The sequence below is a fragment of the Falco naumanni genome, chromosome 7, assembly GCF_017639655.2.
Source record: "Falco naumanni isolate bFalNau1 chromosome 7, bFalNau1.pat, whole genome shotgun sequence".
Taxonomy (NCBI): domain Eukaryota; kingdom Metazoa; phylum Chordata; class Aves; order Falconiformes; family Falconidae; genus Falco; species Falco naumanni.
The window spans coordinates 62286473-62309518 of NC_054060.1; the positions used below are offsets into that span (position 1 = coordinate 62286473).

The 23046-nt window shown below is 46.8% G+C and overlaps 1 protein-coding gene across 2 annotated transcripts; it reads left to right on the forward strand.

Annotated features, from left to right (window-relative positions):
* The first annotated feature begins 1462 nt into the window (after positions 1-1462).
* Positions 1463-21204, forward strand: PAX9 (paired box 9). Of its 2 annotated transcripts, none has more exons than XM_040601384.1 (4): positions 1463-1634; positions 2546-3172; positions 5463-5605; positions 20325-21204. In XM_040601384.1, the coding sequence occupies exons 1-4, from the start codon at positions 1631-1633 to the stop codon at positions 20577-20579; spliced, it is 1029 nt and encodes a 342-aa protein (XP_040457318.1). In that variant the 5' UTR covers positions 1463-1630; the 3' UTR covers positions 20580-21204. The 2 variants fall into 2 exon arrangements, with proteins under 2 accessions (XP_040457318.1, XP_040457319.1); XM_040601385.1 differs by having other exon boundaries at positions 5466-5605.
* Positions 21205-23046: the final 1842 nt, after the last annotated feature.

Below are 23046 nucleotides of genomic sequence, written 5' to 3' on the forward strand. Positions count from 1 at the left end.
CAATATCCTAGTCATTCATAACTATGCACATTCATTGCGATATGTGCAGGCTCTGAAATCTAGCGCAATTAATTTTTTTTTTTCCTAAAACTATCTTACAAACATTTCAATTACAATAATATTTATGCAGTGTTCATACACACCACTGACATCAATTTCGCATTTCGTGCACTCGGGTCACCGCGTTATTTCTTTTTACGTTTTATTTAATTTACAGATCCTGTATCTTCCAGACTATATTTAAAACAAACAAACTAGCTAACCAAAACAAACAAAAAAGAGTCTCAGAAAAAAAAATAAAGGAAAATGTGATAAATTCTTGGCTGGAATTGGGAAGCCCATGATCTCTGTGTGCAACATGATGTATGTGGCATGGATGTCAGAGGCACACACAAGCTCACAGATCAGGATCCACACACCTAATGCCAAACCAAACACTTCTTCCACATACACAAACACGCCGCGACCCACACATACCTTAATTCCTACCAGCTTTGTCTGTTTTTCTTTTAACTGTTAATATGTAGCAGTGTCTTTGATAAAGCTGAAATCAGCTGCGAGGAGTTGACATTTTACAGTCAAGCGCGGTGCAATATTTAGTGTGGGGATTAAAAGAAAAACCGGAGCCGGTCTTTGATGGCCGGGGACCATCAGCATCTCGATGCCCGGTCGCCGCCAGCCCCGTCCCGTGTCCTCCCGGGGCAAGGGAAGCTGCAGCTGACTTCCCGACCGGTTTGTGTTTTCCACCAAAAATGACTCAATTCCCATCGTTCACAGCCTTCTGGTACACCACCCGCGAAATATTCGTTAGAGAAAAGTGCTTTATTACAACAAGGCGACCGTAAACAAGGACGAACTTCTCTCCCGCATCCGCAAAGTCAACGCGGGGAACCCGCGCCTGTGTCAAGACATCGCGCTGCGCCTGGCAGGGGAGGGGGGCACCGCTCTGCGGGCCCCGACGGCCCCTGCCCGGCCGCTCCCCCGGGGAGAAGGGCCGGGAAGGGCGGCGCGGCAGCCCGGCCGGTGCCCGGCGGGTGGCGGGTGCTGCGCCCTGCTCTGCCCGGCCCTGCCCGCCGACGGCGCCCCGGCCCCGCGGGGGCTGCGTGCCCGCCCGCCCCGGCCCCCCCGCTGAGCGATGCCCTGCCAGCGCCAGCCGCGCTCAGCGCCGCCCCGGCGTTAACTGCGCTTCCCGCGCAACTTACCGCCAGGCAGGTAGGAAATGGCCATTTCCATTGTGGCGGGGACCCAGGTGCCGAGCACGCCGGCGAGGGAGAGCGGAAGGGCCGCCAGCACCGCGCTGTCCGTCATCTCCCCCGGCCATTAGGCGGGCGGCTGGGCGCTGGGGCCGCCCCCGGGGGCGGGCTCGGGGGAGCGGTGGGCTGCGGCGCCCTGCCCAGCCCAGCCCTGCCCACGGTGCCCTGAGGTTGAAATGCAGAAGTCAAGGCTCTCTCGCCGGGAAGCAGATTTCCTTGTAGCCCTTTTCCCCTCACGCCCCTGCTGCCTCCGCGGTGGAGATCAGAGAGCCGCGGGGGCTAGTGCGGCCGGGAGCGCGGGAGGCCGGGAGCCTGGCTCTGGGCATAGGTGTCCGCCTGGGATTTAGGGCAGCCCCAGCGGTGTCCTGCTCAGAGGAATGGGTAAGTGCTGGGCGCTGCAGGAGGGTTCAAGTGCTGTCAAGAGAGGGGGAGCACCCGTGCGCCGTCATGTGCCGCCGCCGCAGCTCCCTTATTGACTTTGCTCGTGTTCCTACAAGTTGTAAGAACACGTTAAGGGTCAGGAGCAGGGAAAAGAGAAAGCTAATGACGGCTCGGTTTGTTATTAATGTTATTAGGCGAGTGCGAGGCAGGATCGCAGCCGAGCGAATGGCCGGAGCCTGTGGCACGTTGTATATTATTCCTGACAACGATCTTCGCAGTTAACGTTTTAGCACGTCTGGTTTACAGCCCGGTGTAATTGTGCTGTTAAGCGAGAGGCGCTAACAGCACCAGAAACGGTCTTTAAAAAGTTAGTCCTCACTCAGAAGCACCGCGTTGCCCCTGCCTCTCCCAAGATGTAAAAGAATTTCCTCCACTACTTTTTTTCCCCTTCCTCCCCCTCCCCCACGTCTTCGAAAATGTTTTTCTTTTCTTTTTGTTTTCTCCGTGTTCCTTTTTCCTGTGGCAACAAAGCTGACTTGTCTGCTGGGGCGATCTCGTTTTGCATCTCTGGTATGTGCTTTTTTGGAATATGCTTGATGCACAGTCCAGAGAGCTCCGACATTTGTTGCCAGGGTTTTTATTTCTTTTTTTTTTCTCTTTTTCCTCTCTTCCTCCCGCCCCCTCCCCTTGCTCTTTTTCTTTCTTTCTTCCTTTCTTTCTTTCTCTCTTTTTTTTTTTTTTTTTTTTTTTTTTCCAATTTTGGGGGCACCGCGCTATTATAAAGAAGCATGTGTGGAGTGGCCGCGGGGTCCCCGAGCTGTGACATCTGCCTTGTGATGGGGAGCAGCTCAGACGCCCTCTTCTGAGCCGTTCGCCGTGTCCGACGGGTGTGTTTGTGCCTTTGCTTGCAGAACCTGCCTTCGGGGAAGTGAACCAGCTCGGGGGGGTGTTTGTCAACGGGAGACCCCTGCCCAATGCCATCAGGCTGCGGATTGTGGAACTGGCGCAACTGGGTATCAGACCGTGTGACATCAGCCGGCAGCTCCGCGTTTCCCACGGCTGTGTCAGCAAAATCCTGGCCCGCTACAACGAGACAGGCTCCATCCTACCGGGGGCTATCGGGGGTAGCAAGCCTCGGGTCACCACCCCCACGGTGGTAAAACATATCCGGACCTACAAACAAAGGGATCCGGGCATCTTCGCCTGGGAGATCCGGGATCGCCTGCTGGCCGATGGCGTGTGTGACAAGTACAACGTGCCGTCGGTCAGCTCCATCAGCCGCATCCTCCGGAACAAAATCGGGAACCTGTCTCAGCAAAGTCACTACGAGTCCTACAAGCAGCACCAGCCGCCCCCACAGCCTGCTCTGCCCTACAACCACATCTACTCCTACCCCAGCCCCATCGCTGCTGCGGGAGCAAAGGTGCCCACCCCTCCCGGGGTGCCAGCGATCCCCAGCACCATGGCCATGCCCAGGACGTGGCCGTCCTCCCACTCGGTGACGGACATCCTGGGGATCCGGTCCATCACAGACCAAGGTGAGGAGGAGGGACCCGGGGCCGCAGCGGCAGCCAGGCAAGACCGGAGCCTTTTGGTCCCCTGCTCCTGGGCTCCTTCCTGGCCGAAGGTCGGGAGGCGGTTCGGTGGTTTGCCTCGGCAAGCCTCTCGCGTTGTCCCCAGCCCCAGTTTACCGGAGGATGCGCGTCGGGACGCGGGCAGGACCGGAGGTCCCGGGGTGGTGGGCTGCGGGGGGACCGGCCAACGGTACGTACCGGCCGTCCCCGCTGCCGCTGCGACCCGAGCAGTTGCGCCCTCGGCCGGCAAGAGCGGCCCGGGGTGCGGCGGCCCCGGCCCCGCGATCAGCCCCGGCCCCAGCCCCGGCCCCGGCCAAGGCTCGCTGCCGCCCTCCAGTCACAGGCGCCGCCTTGGCGTTACCGAGAAGTCCATTTTCTCTAGTTTTCGCAATCAGACCAAATTTGCTCCGGCAGGAAGTTCAAATGTCACCTAATTGCTTGCATTCTGATGCTGTGTTTTCCTCCGAAGCGGTGGTCCAGGAAAACCCAGCCCCCGAGACTTGCTTCTCTTGCCCCTTCCACCTTCTTTCTGTTCCTCTGCCTGGAAACTGCGTAGCGTCTCCCAGCCGCTCGCTACGCTTTGCCGCAAAGAAAGGGACGTTTTTTCCATTTCGGTCTCTGCCGGTGAACTAACAGTGAAAGTGGTTAAAACAGCAGTCTAAAATAACCTTTGCCTACAGCGATGTCTGTGTCCCGCTCTTCCCTCCCCAATTAGCGGAGGGGGGCCCCGTGATTTCTGTTTTCATTGCGTTTTTAGCGGCAACAATCCGGTTCCAGCAACACTTCAACTGCAAATTGATCCTTTAGGCAATGCAGAATAATTTCCTTTTTCTGCTCTCAAAAAAGTGGTATGTTTTTTTTTCAAGCAAAACACACGCACACAAATATCTTTTATTTATATTCGTACATACAAAAATATAAAAGTTTGGTCCTTCTTCGCCCTCTGCTTCACGATATAAACTTTATCCTCAGCCCACACTGGCACAAACAAATGTGTTTCTGAGTGGACTTCAACAAATACACGCCTGGCAACCTCTGCTCTGTGCCGGGGAGAGGTAGTGTTGGCAACGAACATTAAAAAGAATGAGAACATTACAAACATTACAATCACATGAGAAATGGAGCTTTTTTTTTTTTTTTTTTTTTTTTTTTTTAAGTGAGTTCCTCCTTTATTAACACCACATTGGCAGGCAGGCAGGCCTCCGACGGTCCTGCCTGGTGCCTCGGTATCTGCCCCGTCCCCCTCGGCACGGCACACATCTTTCTGCATGTAAAACCTCCCTCCTCCCCTTCCCAGCAGAGCGCCGGGGCTGCCGAGCGGCCGATGCCGCAGATGGGGGCTGCTCGCCCTTGATTTATAGGATAAACTGACCTTGCTGACACGGAAAGGAAGCCCCTATTCATGGGAAAGTGTGAGATCAGCAGAAAAGGGCGCTCACCGAGAGAGCTCAATTTCTTAAGACAACTTCAGATTTGTGCCTTCCCCCAGCCTCGGCGAGGGGCCGAGCGGGGTGTGCGGGGGAGCCCGCTCCCACGGCGGGCCCGCAGGCTCCGCTGGGCCGGTGGCGGGGCTCGAGGGAGCCCTGTGCCCCCGGGGGTCCCCAGCGGGGCCCGGAGAACGTGCCCGTCTGCAAACAGCCCGGTATTCCCGTGCCGCGGTTGATGCGCGTGTAAATAACAGGACTTCTCTCTCCCCTTCCCCCTTTTATCCCCCCTTTTATTTTCCTTTTCCTTTTATTTTCTTTTCTTTTTCCTTTTTTTTTTTAATGTCTTTTTGTGTTTTGTTTGTTTTGCTTTCCTGTGTTTTTTTTCTTCCCAAATTTGTTTGGATCCCGGTTCATCTGCAGCCGCGTCAGGGTTATTTCTAACAGGGGGTATCGTTTGTCCTCGGACTCGCGCACACACGCACAGAGGAGGCGATTCCCGTAAATCCCCTTCGGACACCCCGGGGGACAAGTGCCGTCCCGCCAGTGTAGGGACGCGGGGAGGAAAGACTCGGCCAGCTCCGGGCTCGGCTGGCGATCGCCGCCATCAGCTGCACGGAGGGACCCGACTCCCTTCTCCCCCTGGGATCACCTTTTCCAGGGGCTGTCGGGAGGCTCAGCGAAGGTGGAGCGGGCTCGGGACAAGCTTCCCCATAGCTCTGCCCCACGCACCGCGGCCCGTGGGGTCAGGGAGCCGTCCCCAGCCTGGAGCAAAGCGCTCCGCATCCCGGCCCCTGTCTCTAACCCCCCCTTCCCTCCGTCTTTCCCAGCAGTGAGCGACACCTCGCCTTACCCCAGCCCCAAGGTGGAGGAATGGAGCAGCCTGGGCCGAAACAGCTTCCCCCCCCCGGCCCAACACGCCGTCAACGGGCTGGAGAAGAGCTCTCTGGAGCAGGAGGCCAAGTACAGCCAGGTAAAGCGCGGGGGGCGGGAGGGCGGTGATGCGCAGGGTCCCTGAGCTCGGCCCCGGGCTTGCGGCCCCCGCCCCGGGCCGCCGCTCCCGGGCTGCAGCCGGTGCCGGCCTCTCCTCGGTTTTGGTTTGCCATCGGGTCCGCCAAGACGGGCCACGTCGGGACAGAGCCCGGCTCCCTGCTCTGCTCCCCTCTCCGCTCCCCCCCTCGGCACAGCCGCCGCAGCCCCCCCGGTAGCCCCCCCCCCCGCCTTTCTGCTGGCCCAGAGGCTGCCGGCGGGGCGACCCCGGCCGCCCCGGGCTCTCGGCGCTGCCCCCGCCGCCGCGGCACAGCCCGCCCAGCAGACACCCGAGAATCGCCGCCGCCGGCCGCCCGCCCGCCGAGCCGCCCGGCGCCCGGCCCCCGCCGCGCCGCCCCCCGGGGCGCTGCTCCCGGCCCGGCCCCGACCCCCGTGCCGTGCCGTGCCGTGCCGTGCCGTGCCGTGTCAGCGGGCACGTCCCGCCGCCGCCCCGAGAGCCGCCTTCTGCCCGCTCCGCAGCGTGCTCTGTAGGCAGGGGAATAATTTGAAAATGAGGTGTAATTGCTTCCTACATTAAGCATTTTTAAACGCTTAAGTAGACGGCGAATTTCCTACGTTTTAATTACAACACAATATAACTGTTACTTAATAAATCTCTGTCTAAATCTTTGTACTTGCTAATCAAATCCCATGCCAGGAGAAAAGCTATAAAAGGCTCAACTGTTACTCGTTGGGAAAGCACAGGTTTTGAAAACTTTTTTTTTTTTTCCCCGTGCGATGGAAACATTTCAGAAGGTATCAGAGGTTTCCCAGCTGCACTGACTTCCCGGACACTCGCTTGTTACACTTATAATGAAGTCGAGGAAAAACCGCGGGCTCATGTTTAGTGTGTTCCCATTCAGAGACAGAGGGTTTGGACACAGCTTTCGAGTTCTGTGTCTGGTCTTGGATTCCATGTCGAGGAGACTGTTGTAGCTCGTATTCGGTGCTGAGAGTAGCAGGATCAGACCCTTTCGAATTCAAGATGCGGAGCACAAACGGCGGGGATGCTTGCAAAGAGGCGGATGAGGCAGAGTGGGAAGTACTGTAGGCCCCAAAAGCGAACCACCACTTTATTACATATATTGCCTTGCAAACAGTATGCCACCCTCAAAGCTATCCTGTTTGTTTTGTGTTACATTTTTCTATTAACCCATTATTATTCTGGTCATTGCATAATGCAAATAGCGTGCACTGTAGGATAGGATTACGTGTATGGTTAAAGATAGAGTTAGATTTAGAGTTAATATTCATCCATCCACAATTTTCTTTAAAAACAAAACAAAACAAAGTGTTAGCGGTCTTACTAAAAATGATGGAAATAGCTTGTCATTATTCTGTTAAGAACAGCTGTGCTGCGGCTGACTTGTCTTATTTTCCAGCCTGGGCCTTCTTCACACGGTTCTGCTGAAATATTTGCAGGATCAGGCTCCCAAGCTATAAACCACTTGCCTCTGTTGGAATCTCATTTGCCTCAACAGATGTGTTGAGGAGCAATGTTACGTAAATTGGGTTATTTTCAATGCTGGTGTTGGAAACTATTTTTTATCTTTTTTCACTCTTTCAGTATTTATGCTTTCATCTTCATTATATATTGCTGTTCTACTGTCATTACCAGTCGTCAAGTTTTGTTCAACCTGACAGATCACCTGAGAAATGTAATTTAAACATACTCGCTATTTAAAAATGGAGCAAATTGCTATTAATAAAATGGAATTAATTTATCAAAATACATTGTCCAGAGAGTTTAAAAGGGCAGAAAAGCTAAAAAGTATTTATCCAAAAGGTCATTTTCAGGACCCTGCTCATTAAAAGAAGACAGAGAGGAGATTCTCCCCACCCTCTCCCCCTTTTCCCTGTAATAATATAGATAAATAGAGTTTGGCTTTGGAAAGTTCTAATGTATAGACCAGTCTATTCATGTAGTATTCAGACTTGCTTACCAGAGAATTCATTCACATGTACATTAATTGTTTCATCTGTCACAAATTTACTACCTTGCTATTTTAGAATGTATGCAGAAAAAAATTGTGTCAAATAAGGATGTGAAAAGGTGTTTTTTTGCAGTTTTTGCAACATTCTTTTTGCAAAAAGATTTGTTCCAACCAGGTGCTAAAAGAATTTATGAACCAAATTCTTGCTGCACGTAGCACTGACTAGCTGCCCATTCGCTGAAGCCCACTGAGTCTGGGGTGACAGTCTGTGACAGTAAAGTCTCACCAGAAGTCTCTGAACTCCTTGGATCTTGTTATAGTCTTCTACAGTGTGCACCGCTTTGGGTGTAAACAGATGAGCAGGAGACAAGAGAGAACATTGGTTCATTTGTGTGAATCTAGCAAAGGGGTATCTGGAACGGTGGAAAAACGGGGAAGCCACTGTCACAATTTATATGCCAGAAGGACTACGGTGAAATAGGCTCTGTCCTTGGGCTCCGGGGTAAATGCTATTTTCCTCATCTCCTTTGGTCAAAGCTCATTACAAAAGCTGGGTCTTAAGGAGGCAGCCAGCAGATTTCCCCCAGAGAAGAGAAGCGACTGTGCTGTAATATTCCAGTTTTATGTCTGTATTACCGAAGTCAGAGGCGCCTACAAGAGGAGTAGAGCAGCAGGGAATCAAGCGTGCGTGTTTTACTTAGGCTTTCCAATTACACAACAGGAGCAGAGGGAATGTGCTCTGAAGCACATTAACAAAGGATTTTGTGTGAGTGATAGGGAATTCTGCCCTTTCCAACATATAGCAGCTCTACATTTTAAGCATCAGCAACATTCAAGGTTCACCTATCCACAGCTTGCAAATAGTGGCATAGCTACTAGGGAGCGAAGGACTTGTTCCCCAGCCTTAATTATGGAAGATAATATTTTACTTCTCAAGAAATCCCCTGGAAACTCGCTTTGCATGGGGAAGACTAGAAAAACTGAGCCCAATGAACAAGGTTTTCTGTGCTTTTAAAAGATGTTATTTTGATCCCTCCTTTTAAATGACATCCATTTGTTTTAACACAGGGGATCCTGTAGGCTTTTTTTTAGGCAAAACTAGTGACCTCACAGCCTTGTCAGCCGGCAGGCAAGGCTGATCACTTTGATGGGTTCGAACGGCTGCATTTCACCCCTTGCCTCACACATCAGGGAATTCACCTAGGAAAGGGCTCCAGAAAAAAGGCAGGAAGATTTCACGTTTTTGCCTCAGCAATATGCAGTCACGCTCATTTAACATGAAACTGAACCTCTGGATGTAGAACATTTTTCACTTGGAGTATTATGGATTTCCTGGTGTCTCTGGGGCCTTTGTTTGCGACGTCGTTCGGCATTTGGGTTTGGGGAGTTGAAAGCTCTGACTGGCAGACCGGGATTCTGTACCAAATGTTCCCGAGGAAATCACAAAGATGCCTTGTCAAGTTCCTATTCATTTTTGAATTACCTGATGTCCCAAGTTGTCATTTATACATAAGCAATTGCGTTATATATTCCTGGTGCATCATATTCACAAATTTGTCATAGAGCTTTGCAAACAGAGTGACTGTGAATCAGAGAAACTGAAAATAGATTTTTCTGAGAGCTTTTAGGTCATACACATTTCATACAGAGCTCATTATATTGCAGTATTTAATAGGGAGAGACAAATTCAGCGTGGCAGTGGGGGCATGGCTTCTACAGATAATTATATTATTAATACAAAGGATGAAAATTCTGAGTATTTTATGCATTGCACAGCTTCAACTGGCAGCTGTATTAAGGAAAAAAAAGCTGAAATCACCGAAATACAAAACTATTTGTACCTTGCATTTGAAATGAAAGCATGTAATAAATATGTATCATATTTAAAATGCAGTTTTCAGACATCTGATGCTTGTGACTTTCTGGGCTAAAGTCACTGACATGCAAACTGAAAAAATTGTGGTTTGGATTTACACATGTATGAAAAAGCAGAAGATCTGACGTATGTCTGTATGATTTGTTGAGAGGCAAATAGCTTTGGAAATATTTTTTTTTTCAGAATTATTTGCTGCATACATTGCAGGAAGCAGATGTGTGCATCGCCAAAGGGAGCTGATACTCATTAACGGGAAAAAGCTTGTAACTGGGGGGTCTGAGAGCAAGTGGTTAGTGCAGGCTCGCTCTTGGAAAGGGTACGCTGTCCAGAGGCCTGATCCCAATCCTACCAGTGTTGCTGAAAACACTCCTAATTCAGAAGGGCTTGTGACCATGGTTTGAGTGAAGTCTTCCTCTGACATACCGAGCAGACCCCAAAGCAGCCACCACTTCACCTCTGTCTTAGCTGAACTTCATCAGCTGTTGGTGGCTTGAGTTCTGGGCTCTGCTGCGATAGCACTCTGCGTCCTTTGGTTGCGTTCTGATGGGTCATGAGCACCGTGTGCTGTCAGCACATAAAGGGAAGGCTCCATTTTAGGGCAAATGATTGCAAATACTTGTGGGTGCAATTCTGGACAATTATTTGTGCAGAAAATGTTGGCAATGTAAACATTTAGTTCCTGATCTTTGATTGTAGATGAACAATGAACTGTATATGCAATAGTCAAAGCATCTGTAATTGTTTTTATCTGCAGTGCTTAGAACCCACAACATATGGTAATTTCTTTTGAGAGAAGATGAAAATATAACCTTAAATGTTATGGCCAATTACATGACAGATTATTTATTGAAAATTAATTCACAGATTTCTTATTTGGCATCTTGTATTCTAACTCAGGATTCAGGTGGTTGGATTCCTGCTATGGGTCTGTGCAAAATCCATCAATGATAAAGGTCTGGACCGCCTGCTCACCACTCATACCCAGGGCGGGGGTGGGAAATGCGTTGAGGAGAGGTGCTTTTTTGTTTCCTTGCTGTGGTGCCTAGCAGAATTGTTAGCAGAGCTCCTGTCTGGTGCAGAGGTTCAGACCTTGGCTTGGAGACTGTCTGGTTCTGTGTCGCTCTCGTTAGGATCTCCAGACCAGTGCCTGCTACTCAAATACTGTCACTAAGATCGCTTGCTCGAGGTCTAGGCATCCATGTCATTGCATGTTGTGGGTGAGGGGCATGAGCTGATCCCACTACATGCACCCGATTCCTTCCCAGGTGATCTGGATGGCACCCCATTCGAACCCCATTTGTGAGACCTGCCTCTTACTGGCCACCTGCTTCCACGGCCAAAACACAGTGCCCTGCCCACCAACCCACATGGCTTCAGGGCACTCCACCCGGATGAAACTAATAAAGAAAGTCAGAGAGGTGAGTGAATGGTATCATGACACGCAAACTGCACTCTGAGCACCCTCTGCTCAAAGGGCCCCAACCCACCAGGAGCTCTGCCATGACAAAGAGGACCAGGGACTGAAAAGTGAGAGTGGTGGGAAATAGGTATCACAGCCAAGGAGCAGAGTGCCAGGGGCAGGGGGATTAGATAGGACTTGATCTGTTCAGTCTTCTGGATGGTGTGTTTGAATTTGTCTGCTGTGGCAATTTATCAGCTCTTTGGAATTGCCTGCGTACCTAGCCATAACGACCACGGGCGTTCAATATTTGATGGGCTGTGATTTCACTCTTTACCAGCTTCCAAGTAGCCGCCTCTGCAGCATCAGAGGTTTATTAGGCAAAGGGGGCCGCTGTTTTGGCTCTCCCTGAAGAGGCCAAAGTGGGGATGTTACCAGTTTGCCCCCATATTTGCCTAGCTTCTAGCCATCAAGAATCCCTTTGACGTCTCTGCATCCCTAAGTCTCCTTCTTCCAACATCAGTTTCATTTAAATAACACCACACTGAAATTACGATATATTGTTAAATAGATTGAGAAAGCATTTTTCATAAAACCTTTTGCTACTACATCACAGTTTTAACCATCAGCGTGGAAAGAACAAATGTTTATTCCTTCCACTGTATCGGCTTGTTTAACATCTATGTGTGCCCTACCTGACTGCAGGTTTTGCCAGAATACTAAGGGTGAATTATTGTGCAAATCTGTTGTGAAACTATGTGAGTCTGTTGTTAGTTCCTGCTCAAGGGAGTCTGCTGATATGGCATGATTTTTTTCTGAGCTGTCATCTCATGAGGCCAGTGTATCTGTCTAAGGGAGACTCAGGTTGGGTCCTTGTCATTAAAGTCAAGGTTTGTGCTCACAGCAAACAGAATTTGTTTTCACTCCACTTTGAGGCAGTCTCGTTTTGAGGTTTGCTAAATAACAGAATATATCCCAAGATCCAGCACCTTCACTGGGAAGGCGATGACTTCCATTAATGTTGTGCTCCCTAAACTGGAGTATGAATGGAAAGCAATCATTCAGTGAAGTACAGACTTTGCATGATAATCTACATTTGGGAGACATTTTAGGTGGACTTAGTGGTGTGTGCTTGGTGTGCTGTATGCGGTAGATCTCACTTCACTGTGAAAACCCTGTAAACCCATCCCTCTTCTGAAGCAGCACTGGAAACCCTTGCTCCCCCCTTTCCCCTCAGAGGGCGCTTAGGTTTTACAACAACCTCCGTCAGCCTTGTCTCCATTGTGCCTTTTCCTCCTACCTCTCCTTTCTCTGTTGTTTTTGTAGTGGATTCCTCAGCCTCTGAGAAAGAGGTTTTTTTTTTTTCCTTTCTTTTGTTTCTGCTGTGGTTTGTTTTGGAAAAGACATAAAATGCCCCTGGCTCCTTTAGGAAGGGATTGGTGATGGTGTGTACATACGTATTTCCAAAACCAGGTTTTTATTTCCCTGAAGAGGCCAAGATTTAAAATTTGATAAGAAAATATAATTAAGAGTGATCTTGATGCATGTCGCAACTATAGTTAAAACACTCAATTGATATTATCTGATTTCTGTGTTATTCAGTGCAGCTGGGGACGTCTATAAGTAAAGGAAACAACTTTAAGTTAATAAAAAAGCACATTAAATGTGGGCAATGGGATCTGCTCATTATTAAGGGAATGAACACTATTTCAGAAGGAAGTAGCATGATTTTCTCATGCAGTACATTGTAATGCATTGAATTTAGTAACGGGAGAAGTAACTATAAAGAAAATGACATCTTTGTAAGAGACACTGTGTAGGATTGGGTAGCTAATTATTTTGGAATCTTAAAGCACTCAAGCATGCAAATAACTCTGTTTTAATTGTGACTTCAACCAGAATACCAGCATTGCTTCATACGACTTACAGTGAAAGAGAAATACTGTAATTCCCCATTCCTGCAAGGTCTTTTTCCACTTTTCAAAGCTCAGCCTTCTGGGATTCAACCCAGCTCAGCTGAGCAACAGGCCAACTCTAAGGCCCTTGCCCATGTGTTATTTTAAAAGCTCCTCAATCCCAATGTATTACCGCTGTTCAGTCTTTCTTGAAAATAAAGGCGTATGTTTCAAAGTAATAACCTACCTACAAAATATTTCCCCTTCTGTTCAAGAATTTTTGGATGTCAAAATTATTTAATGACAGTCCTAATTTTTTCAGTTTGTTTTATTTTCTTTTGCTTGCGGTGAAATTAATAGCAAATCAAAGGGGGGAATATGTTCAGTAAAATAAGTTCATTCATCTAATAACATGGATATATACTCTAACATGAAAAGATTTTTGCAAGATTTTTCCCCAGCATTATAAAAAGACAGCAAATCCTGATTTGCAGGGTCAACTCTAACTAGGTTATTCACATACAGCTTAGCAATTTTGTTATATTTTTCTTAAAAAGATTTTTAATAAAAAGCGTTATCATAAATTTACTCAGTACTCACTTTTGCAATCCTTCGTCTTTAGGTAACTCTGACTTACTTGCGTAGGCACATTAATTTTAGCAGGACACCGATCTGAATGAGTGTTTGTAGGATCATGCCATTTTTCCCAATGATGCTCTATAGCACTGAATAGCAGCTTCAGAATTCACCCCTAATTTAGTTAACTACAATTTTTACCAAAATATTATTTAAGGTTATTAATTTTAAAACTTTAAAAGAAACATAGATGCATTACATCTTTAGGTAATGCCATTTTCCTAAATGAGATTTCCATTACAGGCCTGCTGCTGATGTTTTACTTGGAAAATTTGTTTACTCTTCCCTTGGGATCCTGTATGTTGGTTTGATTTATAAATCGTATTTAACCTCCAATTAAAAAGGGAGATTTAGCATGTTTGCTTCCTTTATGTTTGCAGTTTGTGTTTGATTGCTCCTAGTGTTGTTACCATAACCTTTTTGACTGATTATGTGCACGTCACTAAGAACACGAGCTATCCTCTGGGTTTTTAAGGTAATTTGCTCTTCTGATTGAAGGACTAGATATTCAGCTTTGCTCCCTGCTATGCTTTTCCTTTGCTGTGGAAAAATTATTTCTCCAGTAGCCACTTTGTGACTGTGTTTTCAGGACATCAGAAAAGACCCAGTGTTTCCAGAAATTATTTTAAGTTTTTCATTGTGAAAAATGAGGGGTGGGAGGATGCCTGTCCGTGGGGCTACAGCAGCGTCCCTGTGGCTAGCGCTGCTGCCAGTCCTCCACTTGGCTGGGCAGCGGCTGTTCTGAGGCGGCTGTGATACCTCGGCAGATTTGTTTCGTTTGCTCTTGGGGAAAAGCTCTGTGCTGGAGGATCAAGGCAGTGCGCTGAGCTAGCTGATCCAAGGGCAGGAAGGATTTGTTCCATCAAGTCAGTGTTAGATCTGAGAAATGCAAATGAAACAGCAACCTCATTCACTAGAGGTGTGTTGCCCAGGTCTCGACGCAGGCTGAACTGCTGATTCCGGCAGGGGAGTTGGGGCTGGATCACTGTCCAAGCTCATCAGGGCTCATGAATTAGCTAACTTGAGCTTGAAGCCTATGTTGTTTCTCCAGAAACACTTTTTTTTCATGGACCTTTAGAATACTTCTACAAAACATACTTTCTTAGTCTATGCAATAAATTATCTATTTAACAAAAAGATTGTAACAATTACAGGCAAGTGATTCAAATAATTGGAAATAATTACTTTTAAAACAAGAATCATTCACGTCCTTTCAGACACTTACTTTAGCCTCTACCTGCAGCATCAAATCTGCTCTTGTTTGTATACACGTAAACCTGAAATGAGATAATTTGCATTATTGCTATTGATGATAACGAACATAAATGCAGGCCTGTGATTTTGAATGCTATGATTCTGGGTTATTTTTTGAAACATTTAGAAGCCACGTGGGAAGGGATCACAGGACAAGGTCTCATTTTGAGGCTGAGAGAACACATATCTAGCAAGCAAAAGGCAGAGAAGGAATAGTAGAGAAGGGGGTGAAATAAAACAAAATAATATCAATTAATTACAATATAGAATTTGGATTTATACCATGATGTCTGAAAGTGAAATCTAGCTTGTGTATTTCTCTGATATTAACATGTCCAAGGCAGGGGAAGAAAAAAAACCCCAAAAAGCCAGGTAGTTTGTCTGACGTGGATTGATTGGGAAGTTTGTTCAGGAACTTGTGCCCTGTCTCTCCTTTCCATGCAGGAGAGGGGAAGCTGAAGCTGTGTGACATATTGTACCAGCATAACCTTCAAAACAGAAATCAAGGTGTGTGTGGTGGTGACCTCTGGTTTAGAGAGGAACTGTTCTGACTTTCAGGAGTCCCAATGGCTAATGGAAATTACTTGTTCCACAGAAAATCCCATATAAGCTTGGTTCTAGTCTTGCTTTTCATCCACCACCCTTTCTGTGTCCCAAATCTCAAACTGACTGAAAATGATGACAATAAAAGCCATCTCCAGTTAGTGTGGTACCTAAAGTGTCTAAAACTAAAAATCTCTGTTAAAGCTACTGAACCAACTCCTTCACTGATGAAAATAACATGCAGTCCGCTTGTTTCAGCAGCACCATTTTATGTGACCTAAAGCAAGACTTTATGTCCACCTTGGCTTTGAATTCTGGCCTGGATATTCCTTTCAGTGGCACTGGTTATATCAGCGGTAACTTGGCAGAAAGGTACCAGACCCAGCTTGTGATCCTGACCCAGCCACTGTCGTTTTGCAGGTATCTTTGCGATAACATGTTTAACTGAATTTACGAATCGGTGGGAGGTCATGTGTTCTAGGTTTTGAACACAGCTCTGAAATTTGGAAGCACTTATTCTGTCAGTTGTCTTAAAACATTGATAGAAACAGCAATTCAGAGCATTCGTTTCTCTCTGGTCTTTGTAGAAGCTGGACAGTAAGGGCTTTCAAACAGGAACCCTTATTACTTGCACAGCAGAGGTTCTTGTTCAGATAGAACTACATGTTTGTTTGTTTGCTTTTAAAAATTAGATTTCCCTTGAAAAGCAATGGTTTAAATTAAGAAAAAAAATATTTATAAAACTTAAAAACCAGGTTCAAGCAGCTCTGCACTTAAAACAAGTTCTAAGGGTTTTTAAAATCCATAAACACCATGGGGTTCTTGCACTCCTAATTATGAATGTTTATATTTTGGTGTTCATTTCCTCTGATTGAAATACTGCAGGATGAATTATTCATCCAGTATATACAGGGTCATGGAACTTAATCCCTTCCATTTATTTTAAGTGAATGTCATGTTTGTAAAAAGTGCCAGACTGACAGACAAGATTCAACCCTTCTGATAACCTACACTTTGTATCTAAAGCTGTTTAGAAGTAAAATCTCTTGCGGTTAAACTTATTGGGTCAGGTCCTTCACTGATGAAAGTCAGCGATGAAAATCAGGTTTTGGATTTTTTTTTTTTTTTTTTTTTTGGAGTAGCATAGTTGTAAATCACGTAAGGTGAGGTTTTCTTTATCCCCTCAGCTTTAAATTAAGTCCAGAGGAGGCCTCTGGCTGCTTTGGGGTATGGCACAAGCCTCCCCTGGGGCAGATCCGTACTCGGTGCTGCGCCAGTCCTTACCCATCCCAGTGCTGCCTGCTTGGCTGAAGGCACCCACTGGTGTCCACCTCACCATGGTTGTGAGCGGTAAAGCTTTGTAGCACTGGAACAGAAGTAAGAACGGCTCATTAATTCAGCGAGGCAGCGACAACAGCTCTCCAGCATTGGTGTTCTCCGACAGGTGGCAACTGGTGGTCCCTGCACAGCTGCCTCCATGTCCTGCTCTCAGTATGAGGGCAAGATCTTTCTCACATTCAGAATAGACACTATAAAAACAACAGTGATCACAGTTGTTAGTATTTAAGTAATTTACGTAAAGGGGAAGTGGGTAAAAGGGTTTTTCTGTCTGTTACAAGTCAGGATAGGTATTCTTTTAAATTAAGCTTTTACAAAAACTAGTGAATCCTTAGTCAAGTCCCGTCTGCTTTATCAATAACAACTTAAGTAGCACCTCCAATGTAATTCAGTAACAAAAGAGGGCTTCCTCAGTCATTATAGTTCAGAGATTTTCATTTTACTTTGTGCCATAGGACCATACTGAGAAAGGCCACACAATGATAAATAGAACTAGGGGAACATATATATGATTAGATTAAATATATATCAGCAATGTCCGCATTAATGTGAGCTGCTCAGGAGCTCAGACTTGCCCCAAATTGTGCAAAGTGATCAGCTTTTGGTTGCTGAGAAGCCCCTGGCAGCCTCATCTGTAGGAGCTGCAGGAGACCAGGACATGGGCTTGAGCACTGATGGACCAACAAAAAGGTGGCTTGTTGGCACGTTGCCTGGCACAAATCTAGCCTCGTCCCTCTCACAGGTGGCCAGACACTGCCCCAGCATGGGATCAGGCAGGGCATAGCCTGGGGACCCTGCCCGACAGGCTGCATGGGTGAGGGCCCCCTGTTCCTGGCAGAAGCCAGGACAGAGCGGGTGAGCTGTGTGGCTGGGTATGGCATGGCAATGCTCAACCTCAGGGCCAAAGAACTGGCCATGTCCTCTCTTATTTACAGGTACACACAGAGTCATCAGCTCCAGGGATTTTTCTATTTTTTGCCTGGACACAGCATTGGATTTCTTGAGTACCAAAAGTTGCCTTTCTCCACCCATGTACCCTTGGCCTGTGATGGTGGGGTGGGGAGAGCTGCTGGGCACAGCCGTTGTGGTATTTCCCCTTGGCATAATGCAGCACTATGCACAGCTTTGAAGGATACATTTATAGTCTTGCTCTTCCTCAGATGAGAGGCTGCTCGAGCATCTGCCTTTTCCAAAGAGGTCTAAGAGGAAGTGCCAGTGGTTGGAGAGCATCCTACAGCATGGCAGTCTGTACAGCATATGGGAAACATTTCCTCTTCCCTGTGCCAGAGGGTGGCTCTGGCTTTTCCCAGAGCCACACGTGGTAGAGGGGAGCGGTGACGGCACAGGAGACTGGAGGGACATGTACCTCCTCTGCAGCCTAGGAGGAATCCTTTCAAAAACACAGTCAAGGGTTCATGGGACATGACCACTCAGTGAGGAATCTTACTTAAAATGGGGCTTTCCAGGCACAGCCTTGAGCCCACTGTTTGGTAACAGCCTGCTTGGGAGTGGGCAAGCCTGGAGGAGCAGGGTGGCCTTACAGAGCCCAAAACCCTCTTCCAAGGTTCAGGGCTTGGAGGTTTGTGCTTTCCCAAGGGCTGTGAGACTCTTCAGGGACTTGCCACAGGTATTTCCTGCTTCCAGCACCCCTTTTGGGTGCTGTGCAGGATATCTTTGGGTTGTGGCTTTTGATGTCTCAGTGCTACAGCCTGGCTCTAACGGCTCTACTGTCTCTGTGCAAAGCCTTTTGTTGCTGTTTGTTATAAAACCCGGAAAGGTTCTTGTTCTTGTTTCACGTTCTTCTGAAAAGCACTTTATACATTGGAAGAGGCAGGCAGCTCGGAGAACAGCAGCTTTTTAGGGCCTGTCACACTTTTACTTTCCAGTAAAGTCAGTGAAATAATTTTCCATGTGATTTAAGAAGTGTACTAATTTACAGTGCAATTATTTGAAGGTTTGTATTAATTAGTATTGTTGCAAACGCTGATATTTAGAGCTGAGGCTAAAGTGTAATTCTGAGACACAGTAGGGGACGTGTAATTGGAGTTGAAGGTCAGGTCACATATTTGGATTTTCAAAAGAATAAGGCAAGTTCAGCTTCAACAAAGTGTTTATGGATTTGGAATGACAATTATGTTGCTGCTGCAGCTGTATGTTTTGTACTAATTAATACACCTATTGGAGGCTTGTGCCCGGTATCCTGTCACTGTCTCCTGCTGTTTTAGATCATTGTACACATTTATATTGACTCCAGCGGGATTACGGCTTGGTTTCCCAAGTGGCAATGAGAGGATAGTCCAGCCAGGGGAACTGTGAGTTACACTGGTAGGAAACTCATGAGCCTGAAACCAGGCCAGTGCCATTTATGGAGGTAAATACTGGAAATAAAAGCAGGTGCAATGCAGACAGGAACTGAACAAGCAAAATGTTAACATCGCGTGAAGCTTTAGCAGAAACAAGAGCCTGTTTCATTTCTTAACTCTGCACTATCTAGGTTGGGTTTGGTGCTACCAGATGATTAAAAATGGGAGATACTATACGATTTGTTGAATTGATACCTGTTCTTTCATATTCAGATAAGAAATGCTTCTGTGAAAAAATACCGTCCCAATTCTTAAAACATAAACACTATACAAATCAAAAATTAAGCAAGATGAATGATCTTGGTTTGTACCTGTTCTGCTGAAGAAGCATTTACAGGGTGTGAAATAAACCACCAAAGACTTTTTATTTAAATAAGGAGTCATTCATTGTGAAATCCTACTGTGGCAGCCTGAAGGACTCTCCCTTCTCTATTTAAATAGAAACCCTTCTCCCCAGCCTACGGAAGGACCTAGGAAAATAGCTTGCAGGAAAGGACCCAGCCCTGCAATTGTTTTGTGCACAGAAGCCCTATTGAAACCAGGAGAAGCTGTGAGCAAAGAACATTTGCAAGGTTATATCCAAAGTACCTAGAAAACAGATTTTTAAAAGACATCATCAATAGTAATAATACTACTATAGTTCTGACTCATGCTCTGAGCAAACAGTTACCCAAGAGTTTCAGATGTTCCCACCTCCCCCAGCTGCTTGTTACCTCTCTGCTCCAGGGAATGTTGCTTCAGGATCTGCGCCCGCGCCTGCCCACTGCAGCTCAGGGCTGAGCCCACCCTGCTCCGGGGCTGGGGTAGGTGAGGCGCTGGTATGGCTCCCTCTCTCTTGTCACTGGAATGGCTGTGGTCGCTGCACACCCAGCTTAAACTGTGACAGCACCACCTGCCAGGGCCTGGCCGCCACAACCGACACCCCATGTGAGATTTGGGAAAGATGGGTAAATGTTACAGCCCATGTGCTCCCACCCATGGGACCCATTGCCAAGAGGATGAAGGTGCTCAGCAAAAGAGATGGGACAAACTCACCACAAATACCTCCAGTAGCTCTCAAATGTAATGATTAGGTGCAACGTGGGCTTAAGGAGTCTGTGAACAGCAGCTGGTGGGAAGGCGGAGGGGCATGCAGGGGCTCGGCGGTTCTTGCCCTGCTCCCACTGTGTGATCCCTAAACGCCTGTTGCTGGTCCCTGGCTGGGACAGGCTGCTGGGAGAGGTGTGCAGGGCTGACACGGGTCTTAAAAGCAAAGCACAAGGGGGCCACTGTGCCCCTGAAACCCAGCGTGGCTATGGAGTCTCTCTGGGTGTCCCCACCAGCCCCGGCTCTTGTATAAAGCCCCAGCAGCATCTGAGGGCAGTTTCTTTATGGCAGCTCCGCTGTGTCTTACTCTCTTAGAAACATTTTTCCCTTTCCTTTCAGGCACCCAACGGCCTCCCGGCCGTCAGCAGTTTTGTGTCAGCGCCAGCCATGCCTCCCTATGCCACACCAGCCCAAGTGTCACCTTACATGACATACAGCGCCGCCCCATCCAGCTACATGGCGAGCCATGGCTGGCAGCACGCTGGAGGCACCCCGCTGTCCCCTCACAGCTGCGACATCCCCGCCTCGCTGGCATTCAAGGGCATGCAGACGGCCAGGGAGGGCAGCCACTCGGTCACAGCCTCGGCACTCTGATGCAGGAGCCAGCCCAGGACCACCACGAGCCCGCTGGCTGGTCACCCCCCCGAGCCCGGCTCCCGGACTGCTCTCTTTGTGCCGGCCATAGCTGGCATTTCTCCTCATGACTTGTCTCCCATAAGGCTGTTGGGATTGAAAGCGCTGAAGACAACATCAGAAACTGAGAGAAGTGTGGTGTTGCACTCTTTAAGTAAAGACCTTGTGTCCCTCAAAGGGCTCATGGAGCCTTGTTCCACTCTCTCCTGGTCAAACCACACGTATTTATTCTTAATCATCACAGACTTTCTAAATGTGCAATTGTTACTAAGTTTTGTGTAAAGATCAATAAAGAAAAATCACCACAGAAAATTCTGCTATGCCTTGAATCAGCAAAGGTGGCTAAATGGGAGGCGTTTGCCGATTGCCTAGAGAACAACCTTTTCATCGATGAGGTTATACAATCCACTGCTATTCAGAGATCACTTTTTGGTTGTTTTGTTGGGTTTTGGTAATCAAATATAGAATCAAGGCAATAGGTGGCTCTCAGATGCTTCTGGCATGTCACCATCCTCAGGCAGTAGTAGTACCTTTGTGTTTTTAACCATTTGTAAATATAGGCTTTTGACAGCATTTGTTTTCACCTTCCAGTACATTTATTTCTTTATTTCTACTTTTTTTTTTTTTTTTTTTGGTTAAAAATGTGACTTTCTAGCTATTTTCTCTGTCTTTGCATGGTGGGGTGATAGCCTCAGGTGGTAAGGTTTAGGTAAGTTTTTTTTTCATCATGTTTTTGTGCCTACAGTGGAGGATTCAACACCTCACGAAATGCAGTTATCTCTGTAGCAGAAGATTTGAAGCCAGGAATCCAGCCAAGTAACTCTCCCCCAGCTACAGCCAGCCTCCCAGATTCATGAAACACCACATTCGTGTTAAATGTACAAGCAGAGATGGGTGGAAAGTATCTGAACAAAACTGAAAACTGTGGAGGAAGATGCCGTTAGTGTGCAGCTGTGCAGAGATGCTTACAAAGCTGTGTCAGCCAACAAACCCACTGAGAAACAGAATTGTACCATCCTTGTCAGCTCACTTGTGTCCGGCATTTTTGGCCCCAAGGTTATGTTGTAACTTTTTCAAGAGGAAGTTGGCTTTAATTTCTGCTTTAATGGATGTAAAATATGGCTCTTGGTAAAGTTTACATTGTTGTTCTAAAGCCTTTTATTCCCTAATAGGTATACTGGTGGTGGTGCTACAAACACAGATATTATTTAATATTAACAGATACCCTTTCTACATTTCTGTATCCAGTGGCAAGTACTCTGTGCCAGTTATTTTGCTTTAAACTTTAATCCCAAGAGAACTAACATTCTGATCTTTGAAAATTTACCTGTTTTCCTTGGGCAATAATAAAGTTCTGACTATTATTCCAGAATGCTTTCCCCATGCTGTAGGTATGTTCAGAATATGAATGTGGAAAAAAAAAATTAAGCCTGGTGTGACATTTCATATTCTTCATAGAATATTAATATATTGTTGTTTTTTTTATAAATGTTGTGCAATAACTTAAATTACACTAGAGATAGTTAAAGCAGAGGAGAAAACGTCATTCTTCAAATTTTGCTCTATCTGCATACCATATTAAACATTCATTCAGTGGGAAGGTAAAATACAGTCCCCTCTTAAAATATAGACGTCTCTATGTATTTCCAGCTTTCATCACCGAGACAGCTGTGGGTGAATTTTCATAATCTAAGTAATCAGTACATATGTTATGTACAGTATATCCGCTGAAATATAGATGGAGTCGACTGGCTGCTGCCACCTTTGCTTTTTTGCATTAAAAAGTAGTTAACGGAACCGTATTTCTATAAAGAACGCAGGTATTGTATTATGGACCTAAGGAAAGAAAGAGCTCATCTCGGATGTGATCCTGGATTCTTCAGCCTCAAAGGCATTCAACAGCTGTTTAGCTTTAACGAGATGCTGAAACCCTTGTTACTCAGTAGAACCCTTTTTAAAGAACGTTTCTTTGAAACCACTAAAGGTAACGCACACACAAGTGCCCTTCCACTCTGCTGCACTGTTCGTGATGTGACAGACATTATCCTACCTTTATGCAGTTGTAGCTGAAATAAGATGAGCCTTAACACCATGGAAAAGAAATTGGTTTAATTCTAGACTTAGCTCTTCGCTAAAAATAAAATGGAGGAAAAAAAAAGATAAGAAAAAGATCACGAGTAAATAAATGACTAAGTTGGCAATGGGATTTTAGCTTTAAACCTAGTTGTTTTACTGGATTATAGAATTATTAAGTCCACCTATTGTAACCATATAGCACAAACAAGGTACATAAAAGGAAAAAAAAAAGACCCAACTTGGAAAAGGAAGAAGAGTCTCCGTAGCACAGCTTTTTGTGCTCCAAGAATTATGAAGCCTGTGACAAAGTGTGCCTATATTAAAAGTTTTCAAAATTTTCCTGAGCAACAAG